The following is a 16,261-nucleotide window of genomic DNA, read 5'->3' as shown; positions in this document are numbered from 1 at the left end:
CGGGGGGCTGACACTTCCCTGCCCTGGGAAGCCAGGAGCGCCCGCCCCAGGCCCGGAGCTCAGCACTAGAGGCTGCTCCTGCTCCGCCGTGCTGGTTACCCCTGCGGGTGTGTCTTCACTGCGCGTTGCGTCCAGACTCTGATGCAGGGTTGAGCCCAAGACCCGCTACCGTCCGCACACGAGAGTCCAAGTCAGCAGGGCCTGGGGCCTAAGCTCCTGCCGCTGGGGGGCAGGTCAGAGGTGCTCCAGTCCTGCGGTGCCTGGGTCCAAGGCCTTCCCTTCTGCCGCCTGGACACAGACCTGAGTCGGAAGGTGGGTGTAGTGCTGTGTGGATGCATTAGCTGTGAGACCCCGGGGCCAGCAGTTGTAAACCCAGGTGTACAAGGCGGCATGGATGCTCAAGCATAGGTTTAGAAACCCCACATCCACAAGCTCAGGTCCCACGGCCCCCGGCTTGGTGTGCAGCGTAGACATACCCTTAGAGGGAGGAAAAGTTGTTCAGAAAGAGCGATGGGGCCCAAAGCTTTTACTCAGAGCCAAGACTGCCACGAAGAAAAGGCACCTCTTTGTCTCTAGTGTAACTAGGGTGTTTTATCTCCCTTAGGAGAATTGGCAGGCGAGCCAAAGTCCATGTGTTGGAGACAATCACATCCTTAGAGGTGGAAGAGCCCAATGAGCTCATCCAGCCCTCTGCCTGGAGGTCAGTGCAACGGCGCATTGCTCTCCACTAGCTAGTGCACATTAAAGCATACCAGGAGATGGGCCTTCCAGCACTTGCCTAGGACAGTTATTAACAGAGCTCATTGTCACAAGCTTCTATTATTAGGGAACATGGGATGCCTCCAGCAACCTCCAGCTGACATGTAGGGAAGTCCTGGAGGTGTAGGGAGAACCAACTAAATATATCTCTTAGGTGTAAGATTACAGGTGCCTTAGAAAGAGGTCAAACTGCAATGCAAATTAGGAGAGTTATGTTCTGTTCCTGAGTCTGCCTCTTATCTGGTGGCCTTAGGCAAGTCACTTTGACTCAGTGCCTCAGTTTGTCCATCTGTAAAATAAGGCTAAGGACTCTTTCCTTTGTAAAGTGGTTTGAGATCTGTGGATGAAAAGTGCTGTACAACAGCTAAGTAATATTATTAGCAGTATAATAGACAACATTTGGTCCTTACAATCTAGGGTCCAGCTACAAACAAAGGCCCCAATTCTGCAAACAGTTAGGCACGTGTGTAACTTTGATCCGTTAGCTCCATGGCACTGTGCCCATAAGCACAGTTGCATATGTGCTTAGGCCTCAAATCCTACACAGGTGGACCTCTGCACCTCTGAGGAGTTAGTAAGAGTCGGCCCAGATAGAATCATATAAATGTAGGGTTGGAAGGGAACTTGAGCAGTCATCAAATCCAGGCCCCAGTGCTGAGGCAGGACCAAATAGACCTAAACCATCCCTGACAGGTATTTGTCCAACCTGTTCTTAAAAACCACCAGGGAGGGGGATTTCACAACCTCCTTTGGAGATCTATTCCACACCTTAACGACCCTGATAGTTAGAATATAAATTCCTAATATCTAACCTAAATCTCTCTTGCTGTAGATTAAGCCAATGGAGAACAATTGATCACAGTCCTCTTTATAATGCCCTCAACATATTTGAAGAGTTATCCAGTTCCCTCTCAGTTTTCTCAAGACTAAACATGCCCAGTTTTTTATACTTTTCCTCAAAGCTCAGGTTTTCTAAACCTTTTCTCATTTTTGTTGCTCTCCTCTGGACTCTCTCTTATTTGCCCAAATCTTTCCTAAAGTGTGGCACCCAGAATTGGACATAGTACTTCAGCTGAGGCTTCATCAGTGCGGAGCAGAGCAGGACAATTACCTCCCATGTCTTACTTTCAAGATTTCTGTTAATACTAGGGATGTAAAAGGTTAAATATTTAAACGGTAATCAGCTGTTTAAACATTTTAAACAGCTGATTAACGTTTAAACTGGAGGGGAGGGGCACGGCAGCTGGGCTGGCTCCCCACCGGGCGAGAGCAGCTGGACAGCTCTTGCTGGCAGGGAACCACAGAACTCAGTGCGGCAGGGTGAGCCATAGCTGGGCTCTGGCTCAGCTCCCCATGAGTGAGAGCTGCCCAGCTACCCGGGAGCTGTAGCTAGGCGGCTCTCACTTGGCAGTGAAGAGCCAAGCCCAGCACAGGCCCCTCCCACCCAGCGTTTAACCGTTTAAACATTCTACTTTTAGAATGTTTAAATGGATTTTTAATTAAACTAATTTTTACATCCCTAGTTAATACGCCCTATAATGATGTCTGAGCTTGCAGGATCAGGGCCTAAATGACTGAAGGATTGGAGACTCAGTTTTGCATTGCTCTGTTTTCCAAAGCAAAAAGAGTTATGGCTAAAGAACTAATCTTGTGGTAATACAGAATAGCAGTTTTCATTCTAAAACTCAGTATGCCTTTGAAGGGATAGTCTCAAACATCTTAAATACCAGAATGAATAAAACTCAATTAATTAAAGAAATATACTAAAATTAAGTTAAAACCTAATAAGATGTGAGAGTTAAGATGTGTACTCATGACATAAGATAAGGAGCAAGTGAAGTATATTGCAAATACAAACATCTATCTGTCATAGTACAGGAAGGCTGTGATTTCATTTGTAGACAGAGAAGTGAGAATAGTTTTCCACAAGGAAGAACATGAGCTTCCAAAGTTATTAACCCAGTGATGTTGTAATAGCAGAAGTTCAGGAGAATTATGCTCTTCACCCCTAGGCCTCTCTCTCTATTCTCCAAATGTTCAGTTACTCTTCATCATCCAGGGAATGTATTTTTCCTTCTATGTATTTTTCAGTGGTTTGCATTACTATGGTTTGCATAACTATATTATGAAATATTTACATCTATCCACACTTGCAAGTCCCTCTTGTCAGACTTTTCTCTAGCTTTCTCTTCTCCCATTCACAATAACCCCACAGGCATTTCACAAATGCCACTCCTCCTAGCCCTGATTTCCTTTGACATTCATAGTATTTGTTTACCTTTGAGATGGTAAAAGCCCCCATCAATAAAGTTGTATTGGGTAGCTGTTACATGTAAAACATATGCATACAGGGCATGAAGAGAAGGGGTAAGAGGGAGTTGCCTTTGTTTAAATGTGTTTGTAATGCATATGAGGAGAGTAGACAACAGAAAGGATGGAGAGTTCCCTTGTTAAATATTTACCATTCAGGCCTTGTATGTATACCAGAGCCTTTTCTATCCATCTTCTCTTTCTTTTCTGCACAAGTAATAAAGACTTTATTCTTTTACTTGGTGACACTATAAATCAGTTGTCATGGACATTAATGCCACTAATAGAGAATCATGACTTCTTTCCATGGAGATGAAGTAAAAGCATCTGCTCCCAATTCACTGGGAATGGGATGGCTGGGAAAGGGCATCATGTGATTTGCATACATAAGGAGACAGCTGTGGTATGAGCCATAGTGAGGGATGCAGACACAATCTGTATTATTACACTGAAACTGAGATTTAACTGAACCAATACAAGCTCTGTAGTGCAAAGAAGGGGCTCTTTAAAGTTGCACACATGGGCTACAGAGGCCGAAGCAACCCAGAATCCTGTTCCACAAGCCACTAAATCAAAGACTACTTTTCACTCCTGTTGGCCTAAAAGATCACTCTTTTAGGACACAATGCTAGTTCATTATGCTTATGAAAAGAATTCAGAGGCTGACATTCCGAAGGGCCAGACAGTCGCAACTCTAACAGAAGTCCATGGCAGATGCAGATGCTCTGCACCTCTGTCAGCCCCCCAATTTTTAAAGTTATTAATATCTACCAAACAAAATGTATTCATGATGGTTCAGAAGTCAGAGGGCTTTCTCCTCTGGGTCTGCACCTAGATTTACAGTGTTAATAGAACAGAAGTGGGATTTTGCCAGTCCCTTCAGAGAGCACCTACCTGAAAAAGTTAGGATATTAGAAAACAAGAACTTGTTTTCATGTCTTTTTTAGAGCCAAGTTGTGCCTAGATCCTTATCAGAGGTGGTGCTCTTGTGCTCCCTGCACAGAAGGACCAGCCATAGTTGCAGTCACTGAGATCAGTCCTCACTCAGTGTCCTTATGAAAAAGAGCCACCCATGGTGGGGAGGAACCAGAACCATTTTCCACGGCACCAGCTAGCAGATCAAAGGAACACCGTGATCCAATGCCCAGGAGCTCAGGTGCAATTCCCCTCCACAAGTGCCCCTTTGGCATACCCCTCTGCAGCGTCCCCAGTGTGGCCCATTGGTGTAATGTCACAATTCAGCCCTATGTCACGGTTAAAAAAAGGTGTTAAATCATTAAAAGCAGATATGGCCCATTGCTGCAACCTCCTAACAGAAGAGGGATTCTCTTTACACATTAAAATATTTTTCCTCCAAGGTGCAAATATGATGCCTTGTTACTCTTTTTGTCTGTATTTGTTAAATTACTACTAGAAAGCGGGTGTCGAGCCATTTCACACCAATACTGTTTTCAAGATGTTTTATTAACAAAATGTTGATTTCTGTAAAATGCAATACTATAGTTAGAAGAGATAACCTGCCCCTCCATACAACTTACGGCCCATAATACACCATCCTGTGGTAAAACCTACAAGAAGGGATTCCAGGAGGTGGTTCACATCATGGGGTTTCATTATATGTCCCCTCAAGGAGCGAGGTTTCCTAACCCTGTGACGTCTGAGGATCCATAGGAAAGGCAAGCTGTAACCTTGATGTTGATCAGGGCCTGCTACATTCTTATTGTCTTCCTCCCCCCACCTATGAAGCATTTCTGCCTTTTGATTCTGTTTTACTTCCCTCTGCACTAAAGAGCATAGAGTTCTCACCCACTTCCTCCATTAGCCACATTAAAACAAAAAAACAACCAACCAATAATAAGGGCTTGATTCAAAGCTAGCTGAAGCCAGAGGAAGTGTTCTCATTGACTTCAGTGAGTTTTGGATTAGGCTGTAAGTGAAGATTATTATTATAAGGGAGGGAGGGACAGTCACTGGTTTGAGCCAGGGAGGTAGTGTCCATATCAGAGATGCCGCTCCTGAGTTTCTCAAGCAAAGAGAAGCCACTAAACTGGAGTGAAATCACAACTGATTTCCTGTGTGGACCCCCACCATACAGCACAGCCTATTGTAGCATCTTGCCACCACCCTTCCTTGCAGTACTAACCCTATTTAGGGAATGTTTTTCATATCACATCCATCCAAAGCACTGAAACACTAGTCCATTAAATGCAAAACCAGCATGGGTTTAAAAATTTTTAATTTAAAATTTGAATTGCGTTCCATTTTCCATTTATTGTAAAAAACAAAGACAAGTGTTTCAGAGATTTAATGCAAAGTTCTACCTGTTGTACTTTACAGAACAAGAGTTTGCCAATTTGATGGTATAAAGTAAAAAAAAAAAACCAAAACCAACAACCCACATGCTCTTTGTTAACCTTTCATGCCACTAATGTTCATGTCACTTAGCTACATTTAGTTGTGGGTGGCAGCTTAATGCATCCAGCAGAAGTAACACCTGGATAGGGGACAGATAGGTTCTATGCTTTCTCATAGTGGCGAACAGCAACCACATCACCAAAGGTGAGAGTCTGCAAGTTGGAGAAGAAATAGAGAAGTTAAACACCATAGCATGTTTCATAACCATTTTATACATATTGAACAATCCATCAAGGTTGTTCTAGTGGATGTACTACATATAAAAGTAAACAAAACATACTAGTGCAGCCTTAGTATTGAGTCAAAAAATTCAAAGTTGTGGTTCCCACAGCACCCATAGCTTTCTTACTTCTGTTTTCAATACAGAGTAATTCATGATACAATAGATCAGAAAGGGGACCAAAATAAAGGATGTCTGGGAACCAAAACAGAATTTCCTAACTTTTGTGTATTTAAACTCTCAGCCATAACATTGAACTTACATTAAAACAATTTCCTTAAAACAAAAACAAACAAAAACCCCATTGATCCCATTACAGAATGTGCACTGCACTGTGTGTATATTTCAAATGTTCATATCCAATACTTACATGTAGGGGGAATATGTAAAGGGAATCGTGTTCAAATAAATGTACCATGTCCACTGATGTATATATAACCACTGAATATGGCTGGTAATTCTGGTGTATGGAACTCCCAATATATATGTAAACAATAGTGCTTTGTGGATACTTGTTTGCATATCTGGAATTTTGCATCCCAAATTCCTGTTCAAATTCCTTGTAAGATAGTTTGCTGCACATGGGCAAATACCATCATTACTTGCTTCATAACCGTTTCTCAAAGAAACAAACAAACAAAAGAGCAGACATTTCTAATTGACCAGCCTCGTGTTATCTCTGCACTTTTCAGTTCAAATTATTTGGAATTCTCCACACATGGAGACAGCATCTGAATAAATGCAAGAACAAAGCTAAAGACTGGTTCTCCAGTGGCCAGGTAACAGAAAGTAAAGTAACTGAATGTATTTCCGTTTCATTCCAAGAACAAACATGAGAAATTTCAGCCCAAAGGCTAGATTTCCAAACCTCATCCCTCCCACTGTTTTAAGGTTTAGAATGTGTGCACTTTCTCAGCCACAGCTTTAGAATCATTGCCACGTTATAATCCTGTTCCTAAAGCATCACGGGGGCAGGTGGGTTAAAAGCATAAAAGATTATTCTTCACATAAATCTCTCCTCGTGGTCATCGTTTTGGATAAGTAGGACAACTCCATTCTTTGTCAAATGCAAAAATCCTCAAGACATATTACACCAGAGAAATGCTTATTTTAGGAGACCTAAAGTATTACCTGCCTAAAATGGGTTAATGCATATTTAAATCAAGTACTTCATATTTCTGCAGTTCCAGAAGTGTATTTTGCTTCATTTGGGATTAGTACAATGCTGTATTTAACTCCCCTCCCCTCAAGAGTCTAAAATGTTATTGATACTTTCTGAAGACCATTAACGAGCTGGTTGAAAAATGCTGAAAGTTTTTCATTGTCCATAAACAGGATTCAAAGCAGCTATATATATATATATATATATATATAGGTGAACTTTTGAAAATTCTCAACCAACCTTATGGATAACTAGCTCTGGGTTTTCTATAAAAATAGCACATTCTTGATAGATCTAAACAAATAGTTAATTTGATGTGTGTGAGCTGAATGATCTTTTTACTTACCATTACCATTTTGCCATCCTTAATTTCTCTAACAAAGTTTGTCTCTTTGCCATCCCATTTCTGTACATGAACTAGTTTGTCTCCCTCCAGGGTCACAACTGACTGGAATATCAAAATATACAAACAAAAGGATTAATATAAAATAGTAGCAGATACTCTTCAGATTTCTAGGGAATGTATGCAAAGGCATCTACTACTGGATTCTTCTCAGCAAATGTCCTCAAACCTAGCGTGATAAACTAGTTCTAGGCATTTAAAATCCAACCCAAGAACTCCACCTGTTTAAAATTTAAAATCCATTTGAGTCTTGTTTGTACAAAAATGATGTAATAAATCCTGCTTTGTGTGTTCCAATGTCATTTAAATGATCATTTCAGATTTGCTCTGGATGTAGCAACTTTTTAAAGACCCCAAAGTTACAGGGAGTATGTATTGCCTCATTTCAGTTCAGAATGATGTGTCCTAAAATGATTTGGGTTAAAGTGACTGGTAAAGAAATATGGATGGGGGGCATCTAGCAGAATTCCTTCATACTGGAGAGCCAAAACATATGACATAACATATAGCTCCAGACAAGACTTTGTGTCTCTAAGTGAGTAAGCTGCAGTCTTGTCTTTCCTTAAAGTCCCTTTCTGTGCTATAAAACTAAGTGTAACAAAGGGGGTTTGAATTATTCTCCCTAGTGCCTCCCCCACCAAAAGATAAGACTTTTAAAATGCTGCAGCCGGAGAGGCTGTTCACTTACTTTGCAGTTTCTGTCATCTGGGGTAGTTTCCTCAAACTCTTCTCCAAGTTTAAAGCTGATTTCTGTGTTCTTGAAAGTGCTCTGGGTCCTGATCACTACTTTGTCCCCCTCGTTGCTGATTATCACTGTGGGCTTAGTCACGTTCCCCACCTGCCGAGTGGCAAATCCCACTCCTAAACCGCCAAATGAAAATAAAAATCCATCAGACCCTGGTTTCTTTTACACCCTGTTTGCCAAACAATGAGGTGAACTGCTCCTTCCACTATCACACCACCCTTACCAAGGAACAGATATCTGCTTCACTTCTCTACCCAGCCATCCATACCTCAATCTATCCATTTTCTTTTACTCTATTTCTTTGTATATATTTTTGTGTCTTCAGGTACCCACTTAAGAAACACAATATATTGCAACAATGACCCCTTAGGTCAACAAGGTAGCACATGAGCTTCCTGTCACTGAATTAGTGACAGTTACTTTTTGCTTATTTAGATGGCATTCTTTACCAGTCCAGTATAATGAGAGGGATCTGTTTCTTTACTTGCAATCAACCTTTGTTGATGCAGATGATCTCATTTTCTTTTCCTAAAATCAAGTTTTAAAACCAGGCTCAGTATGTTACCACTGCCCCAGACCCCCATTCGTACACATACAAACCCACCATGCAAATTATATCTATATCAAATTCACTTTGATAAAGAAGGAAAGACTGGTGGAAATAACAGCGCAGGCAAAGCCACAGCGCTTGCACAATCTCAGCAGTAGCCCAGGTTATTCAGCTCAGATAGACAATGACTCTGTTTTGGTGTGTGGTTCTACTCAGAAATCACTCAGATGCTTGAATCCAGTGCCAAATCCCAAATCCTATGCCCACACCCTAACCTAGCTGTGCAGGAAAACATCACCAAAACCTCAGCAACAATTTCAGCAGCCCAATGGATGATTAGCAGCAGCTCCTTTTACCTACCCAGCGCCTTCATGTATTCATCAAAGTTCTGGCTGTCAATCAGCTTCCAGGTAGCACAGAATGCCTCAACCATTGTGGCCGCAGCAAGGGTTGGACCGTTGGAAGGAAGCTGGCAGATGAGAGGCCGTGTCTAGTCCTATTGGGATTTTACACCTAGGAGATCCTCTTGCACTCCAGCTCAGTCAGCCTCCTTCTTATTGGGAGAAGAAGCGGGCAAAAAAGAAAGGACTTAAATTGCAAACCCCACCCTAGCCCTCTCCCTCATCTTTGAAGTTAAGGCAAGGGAGGGACTGAAGGGTTTCAGTTCTCTCTGTGATTGGCTCAGGCTACTGGGTCAGCAGAGCAAGGCTTGTACTGCCCACCCTTTACCCTGAAGCCCTCTCTTGTCTAGGAGACAGTGTGGTGGGGGGAGGAGGCCCTGCTGAGCGAGGAGAGTGAAGAAAAAGAAAAAAAAAAAGAGAGAGAGAGAGAGAGTCTTTCAAGTCCTGCTTGAAAACTTGGCAAGAACAATTTCAGTCTTAAAGAAAAGATGCACAATAAGACATTCAGCTTAGCTTCCGTTGCACTTTAAGCTGGTGACAATTTAAAAAGACACTAAGGAAACTAAAGTCTTATCCTCTTGCAAAGAAAACTGAGTATTTTCCCTTACACATTCAAATAGCAATGCATAAAAGAGAAGCATAACATTCCCAGAGCCTCCAAAGAGGCTCTGCAGAAGGGAGGGACCGCACTCGCATACCACATAGCATTTATATGTGCCAAATCTGCTTAACCGAGATGCCCCGGCAGACATCCCAGTTAAGAGAGGAGGTGGTTTAAAAAAGAAAATCAGATACTGAAAATGAAATAAGATGTTGCGGCTTGACTGAATACCCACACACGAACAAAAAAAAAAAAAAAGTGGTACTGGCTGCATTTCACTTTATCTTTATTTGGCAACTTTTGTATTAAGATCAGAGCTTAAATTTTCAAGCCCATTTCACAGTGTTTGTCATGAGCTAGTGCATTCCCCAAATGAAGGGGAAATTGTGCCAATGCTGTCCCAATTACATAGCAGTCACTCTCCTTTATCATCACTGACTGCAGACAACATCGTCTCTACTAAACTGATAGTTGGAAACGATTTTTAAAAACTGATCTTAAAACTATTTCAGCTTAGCACATTTTTTTTTGCCAGAGGCATAATGTTTTTCTTCTAAAAATGGCTGTCTGAAAATAGTTCAAGGTACTAAGTGGTGATCTAATCTCCTGGATGTTTTTCACAAAGCAGCCTGGTTCTGTCAGCCAAGATGATGTCAGCCGTTCAGACAGGCCTAAAACTTGGACAGATTCCAAAGGCCCCTGGGCTAACACCTTAAAACTTGTTAGGAAAACTCAGGGACTGAAAGAAAGAGCTGCTCTGTAATTCAAGGAAGCAAACCTTGGGGGCCCTCTGTTTGGTCCAGGATTAAGAGGTTGTACCTTTATTGAGGATAAATAGATTGGGAACAAAAGGGGAGATAAGTTTTAAACTCTCTGTAAATAGGTTCTTTGTAAATGATTGGCATTTGTGTTTCTTTCAGACACTTGAAATACTGCATATTCCTTGGGGCTAGGATGCCTAATTTGGTAAGTCTCTGCCAGTCTTTAATCAGGCTTCCGATCCTTAAGGTATGCTTTCACTACTGTGGCCCAATATACAGAGAGTGCAAAGATTGCTTTAAGCTACCTTTGCCTTCCCATATGCACACCCCATCTGTGGCTCCACGAAGTCGCGGGACCTCCTCATCAACCTCCTCCTAGCCCTGGCCAAACTGGCCATCTACAAGACCAGGGAGAGGAGATTGGCCGGGGGCGTGCTCTGAGACTGTGGGGCCTACTTCCATTCCCTTGTGTATTCACGCATCCGGGCGGAGTTCCTCTGGGCAGCGTCTGCTGGCTCCCTTGACACCTTTCGGGAGCAGTGGGTGCTGTCCGGGGTTCTCTGCTCGGTGTCTCCTTCTGGCTCCCTTCGTTTGAACCTGTGACCCTCACGTTCCTTCCTGTTTTTTCATTAGTTGTCCCAAGTAATCAGTTGCCCAGGCTCAGTGGCTCCTCCCCTTACGCTGGGGGAGGGGCCTTTAGCAGTGGTTTGCAAATAGATGTACTCTCCTGCTGCCCTCTGCCCTTGGTATATCACAGTAAGCACTCCATTCCTACACCATATGCAGGAACAGAGTCACTGAGAATCAAGCCCTCAATCTGGGGAGACAGACGTCAATCCCCCATTTACACGTCAGCTCTTGCAATAACATATCAGGTGTTGGGTGACGGGGTGGGTGGGTGAGAAACAAAATTGGGCAGCTCAATATGGCTACCAGGTTCACATGGTTCTGAGGGTTGTCGAAGAGGTTTACTGCTTGGTTTTCTGGTTAGTTACCTTGTTGGGAACCTGATCTGTTGGTCAGTTGCTTAATATTCAGGTGGCCAAATACATTTAGATTGGAACAGTCACTGTCTGAGGTCAGGCTCACTCACTCTACTGCAGTGTCTGTCTCTAATCTAGACCAAAGATTGCTGGGGAATTCTAGCTGGGCCTGACTTGAAGGCAGTGAAATACCTGGCTATCTTCCGTGCCTTCTCAGCAGGACAATAGCCCTAATACAACAGAATCATTTTACTAGTTGGACTTTGACCATCCTTTGTGGGTGGCATTTTTTAAAATTATTTGGGTATCTTTAAATATTGTAAGACACCTTGATAAGACAGTGATGTCTGCATTATCCAAACACATCCACTATACAAAAAAAACATACTCCTTTTTTCCTGTTTAAGTTCTGCTCTTGAAGTGTTGTTTAGAGCAATGGCTCTCAGCCTTTCCAGATGACTGTACCCCTTTCAGGAGTTTGATTTGTCTTGTGTACCCCAAGTTTCACTTCACTTAAAAACCACTTGCTTACAAAATCGGACATAAAAATACAAAAGTGTCACAGCACACTATGACTGAAAAATTGCTTACTTGCTCATTTTTACCATGTAATTATAAAATAAATCAATTGGAATATAAATATTGTACTTACATTTCAGTGTATAGTATATAACAGGGATGGCCAAACTGGCTCGTGAGCTGCATGCGGCTCTTTTACAGTGAAAGTGTGGTTCGAGGAGCCCCCTATGTCCCCTCCCACCCATTCTCCTCCTACAGACTGGGATGCGGAGTTTGAAGCTTCTGCCGTGAGGCTGCAGTAGGGTGGTGGGGCTAGAGAATTCTCCCCAGCAGCAAGAGGCGTTTCAGAGGTCAGTAAGTTTGGCCACCCCCTGGTATATAGAGCAATATAAACAAGTCATTGTCTATGTGAAATTTTAATTTGTACTGACTTACTGGTGCATTTTATGTAGCCTGTTGTAAAACTAGACAATTATCTAGATGAGTTGATGTGCCTTCTGGAAGGCCTCTGTGTACCCCTGGCTCAGAACCCCTAGTTTAGAGCATAGCAAAGCATGCTTAAAATGAGACTAAATAAGACTTCCTTGGACAAAGAAATATGCTTTCGATTCAAATTAAAATTTGATGCATTCAGGAGAATGACGCTCATTTTCTCATCCCTTTTGTTTTGGGCATGCTGCCAGACTACCACTCTGGTATGCAGCTTTCTACCATACATTTTTGGATTGGATTTTTTTCAAACTCTTATTTGAAAAGAGGAGAATGTATTTTTAGATTATTATTCACGTAGTATCAATGTAGCATATTAAGGGCCCAGTTAGAATGAGTACCCCACGGTATTTCAGTCACCACAGATGCAGAGACAAGGGATGGATTAAGACTGGAGCTGTGGATTCATGGAGCTGTGCCTTGGGCTGTGAGGATGTCTGTGTATCTACAAAACATCCTGCAACCTATGCTATGTATACACAAGAGTCTCCCTGCATGGAACATTTTCAAAACAGACTTAGGCCCAGATCCTCAAAGGTATTTAGGCACTTAATTCCCATGGAAAATGAATAGGATTTAGGAACTTATGTCACCTAGGCACTTCTGAAAATTTTACCTTTTGTCCTTTTGAAAAAGACCCAGCCAAAATCGAATTGCTTAATCCTCTGATTTGTATGTTGAAACACATAGTGGGTTTTCTTTTGAATTAAGGTGTGTGAAAATATTCTGCATGGCTGAATACAAGATATAGTTCATATCTTTTATTTTCTCTTTGTTTAATGGCTCAGGCCTTTTTCAACACTTTCTAACTTGGTTTGAATCTCTGTTGTGAATCTCAGTATAGTTCTGTTGTGAGTAAAGAATGCACATGAACCGATTTTAACAGCTGTTTTGGAGCCTGCACCCACACAAGGGAGGACAGAATTGTGGTAATTTAGTGCTGAATCTTATTTGATCTCATGTTCTGCCTTCCATCTTTGTTGCAGAGAGAGAATCGTATGAAAAACCAGGCAACAAAAATGTCCTCGACTGAAATTATCTCAAGTACCCTCCAGTTGCCTAAGAGATTGGCTGATCCCATTAATAAAGACAAATTGTTTCATTGCTGCTGGTGAGTCATAGAAAATAACTAGGTTTAGCTTACTGATGTGCTGCTGCTCTTTTGAAATCCGAATGTAAACACAGACAAAAATGACTTATGGACAAGGCCCCAAGTGCCGTGCAATTATGCAGCTGCACAAGTGATCATGTAATGCTCCCATTTTAAAAACCGGAGCATAAATCCATTTTTGTGCTGCATACAGCCAGGGTGTATGGTAGAAAGAGGACCAGAGAGAAGCCAAGGATGCTGAAGAAAATGCAAGTGGAGTCTGGGGCAGGTGGGAAAGGTGCTTGCTTTGCAGAACCCTGACAGAGCAGAGTCATAGCTCAGGCAAAGCTCAGGAACTTTGCAGGACAGGAGAGGAGTTCCACCAGAGTGATGCCAGAAGAGATTGGCTGGGAGTAGGACAGGCTGGTCCTTATCTGCATTATTATTCTGGGTCTTTCTAACTCTTACTGAACCAAAGTGGTTAATGACGATGATATGACTTCTAAGCATCCTTATGAGGTTACAAGTTAAATGGCAGTAGGTATTTCTTGAAAAGGAAAGAAATGGCCATATGAACTTCCAGACATTTGTTTTACTTGGTCAAACTAATGGGATAATAAGGGTTGACCATGCCTCTTCTGGATATTTTAAAGAGGGAAGCATAAGAGGATGATTAACATCTTAGAGTCCTGGACATCCTCATCTTATCTGACAATTAGCCATCATCTCCTTCCTGGCTCTCTACAACACCTTCCTGAGACCTAGATATTTTACCATCACATCACTGGGCCTTCTTTTTTGCCTTATCTTGAAAGATGCTCTGACCAAAACAAATGAGGAGAGAGAACCAGATGACAACATCATCACCATTGCTATTAGGTTGGCTGAATCCTAAGAAACTTGTGGGATGTAAGATTTAAGTTTCCTGCCAGGCCCTTCTTCCATCATATGTCACCTTCATCTTCTTCCTGGTCTATGAAAGAAAGAAGAATTTTCCCAGAATTAATTATCATTTAGCCTTTGAATTCCAAGTATTTTAATGTTTTGTTTTGCTCTTCCTGTGTTTAAAAGTGAAAGCAGTAATAAAAATTTTAAAATATATGTAACAAATAGAAAAAAGGAAAAATTGGTAACAATGACTATGAATTGAAAGCTAGGAATTGTAGAAAATTGATACAGGAAGCAGAAGGACACTAGGAGAAATCCATGTCCAGCGCAATTAAGGCCAATAAGAAGGCATTCTTTTAAGTATATCAGGAACAAAAAGAACATAACAATAGTATTAATCCACAACTAGATAGAAATATTAGAATTGTCAAAAAGGCAGAACGTTCAATAAGTATATCTGTTCTATATTTTAAAATAAAGCCAAATGATTATTAATATTTTCCAGGCCTACAGTAACTAAGGAAGAAGTTAAACTGCAGCTATTAAAGTTAGACATTTTTAAATCAGCAGGTTCTGATAGCTTGCATTCAATAATTTTTTAAAGATCGGCTATGGAGCTTGCTGGACTATTAATGTTGATTTTTTTTAAAATAAGTCTTGGAACACTGGGAAAGTTCCAGAAGACTGGAAGAAAACCAAGGTTGTGCCACTACATAAAATGGTAAATGGGATGACACAGGTAATTATACTTCTGTCAGCCTAACGTCAATCCCAGATAAAATAAAGGAATATCTGATATGGGATTTGCTTAATAAAAAATTAAAAGAGAGTAATGTAATTAATGCCAATCAACACGGACTTATGGAAAATAATTCCTGTCAAACTAACTTGATATGTTTTTTTGATGAGATTACAAGTTTGGTTGGTAATAGTGTTGATGTGCTATAAGGCTCCTGTATGGCATTTGACTTGGAACCACATGACATTTTGATTAAGAAACTAGAACAATATAAAAATCAACGTGGCACAAAAAAGATTAAAAAGTGGCTAATGGATAGGTCTCAAAATATAATTTTAAATGGGGAATCACCATTGAATTTGTGTGTTTCTAGTGGGGTCCCAGTGGGACAGGTTCTTGGCCTATTCTATTTAACGTTTTTATCAGTAATCTGGAAGAAAACACAAAGTCATCACTAATAAAGTTTACAGACATCAAAGATTGGGGCAGTGGCAAATAATAAAGAGAACAGGTCACTGATACAATGTGATCTGGTTCGCTTGGAAAGCTGGGAACGAGCTAACTATATTCATGTCAGTGTGGCCAAATGTAAAATCTTATGTTTAGGAACCAAGAATGTAGGCTGGGGCCCTACGTAACCAAATGGTGTACTCTGACCCGGGAAGCAGTGACTCAAAACTTGTGGGACATGTCACGCCCAGTGCAATACCATGGCCAAAAGGCTAATGTGATCCTTGGACATATAAATGGAATCTGAAGTAGGAATAGGGAGGGAAGGTATATTACCTTTGTATTTGGCACTGGTACAACCACTGTTGGAGATACTGTGTCCACTTCTGGCATTCCCACTTCAAAAAAGATGATGAAAAATTGGAGAAGGTTCAGAGAAGAGCCACAAAAATGATTAAAGGATTGAAAATCATGTCTTATAGTGGCAACTCAAGGAGCTCAATCTATTTAGTTTATCAAAGAGAATATTAAGGGATTATTTAATCACAGTCTATAAATATCAACATGGGGAACAAAAAATTAACAGTAGAGGACTCAGAAAAAAGAATAACACGATCCAATGAGTGGAAGTTGAAGCCAGACAAATTCAGACTAGAAATAAAATAGATTTTTAACAGTGAAAGTAATTAATCATTAGAACACTTTAGCCATTGAACATTTTGAATCAAGACTGGATGTTTTCTAACAGATGTACTGTAGTTCAACCAGAGCCATTG

The 16,261-nt window shown here is 41.3% G+C and overlaps 1 protein-coding gene and 1 long non-coding RNA gene across 2 annotated transcripts; one reads left to right on the top strand and one right to left on the bottom strand.

Moving 5' to 3' along the window:
- The first annotated feature begins 19 nt into the window (after positions 1 to 19).
- On the top strand, positions 20 to 14,794 carry LOC137152137 (uncharacterized). The gene is made up of 4 exons (XR_010919441.1): positions 20 to 312; positions 10,487 to 10,532; positions 13,305 to 13,429; positions 14,224 to 14,794. It is a non-coding gene; the product is annotated as an uncharacterized lncRNA (long non-coding RNA).
- On the bottom strand, positions 5,294 to 9,222 carry FABP7 (fatty acid binding protein 7). Its single transcript, XM_067546787.1, has 4 exons — positions 8,925 to 9,222; positions 7,958 to 8,130; positions 7,213 to 7,314; positions 5,294 to 5,636 (listed from the first exon to the last, which is right to left on the bottom strand). Exons 1-4 carry the CDS (start codon positions 8,995 to 8,997, stop codon positions 5,586 to 5,588), a joined length of 399 nt encoding a protein of 132 aa, XP_067402888.1. The 5' UTR covers positions 8,998 to 9,222; the 3' UTR covers positions 5,294 to 5,585.
- Positions 14,795 to 16,261: the final 1,467 nt, after the last annotated feature.

Source organism: Emydura macquarii, unplaced genomic scaffold (assembly GCF_026122565.2).
Source record: "Emydura macquarii macquarii isolate MOO-44397 ecotype Brisbane River unplaced genomic scaffold, CSIRO-AGI_Emac_v2 contig_1146, whole genome shotgun sequence".
Lineage (NCBI taxonomy): Eukaryota > Metazoa > Chordata > Testudines > Chelidae > Emydura > Emydura macquarii.
This window is presented reverse-complemented; position numbering and strand designations above follow the sequence as displayed.

What these genes read in the sequence shown, in the direction of transcription:
- FABP7 (XM_067546787.1), bottom strand. Translation starts at nt 8,997, where the DNA reads ATGGTTGAGGCATTCTGTGCTACCTGGAAGCTGATTGACAGCCAGAAC. An exon ending in TGAATACATGAAGGCGCTGG is followed by an intron (nt 8,131 to 8,924) that starts GTAGGTAAAAGG and finishes TTGGCGGTTTAG; the next exon opens with GAGTGGGATTTGCCACTCGG. An exon ending in AGGATGGCAAAATGGTAATG is followed by an intron (nt 5,637 to 7,212) that starts GTAAGTAAAAAG and finishes TCCAACTTGCAG; the next exon opens with ACTCTCACCTTTGGTGATGT.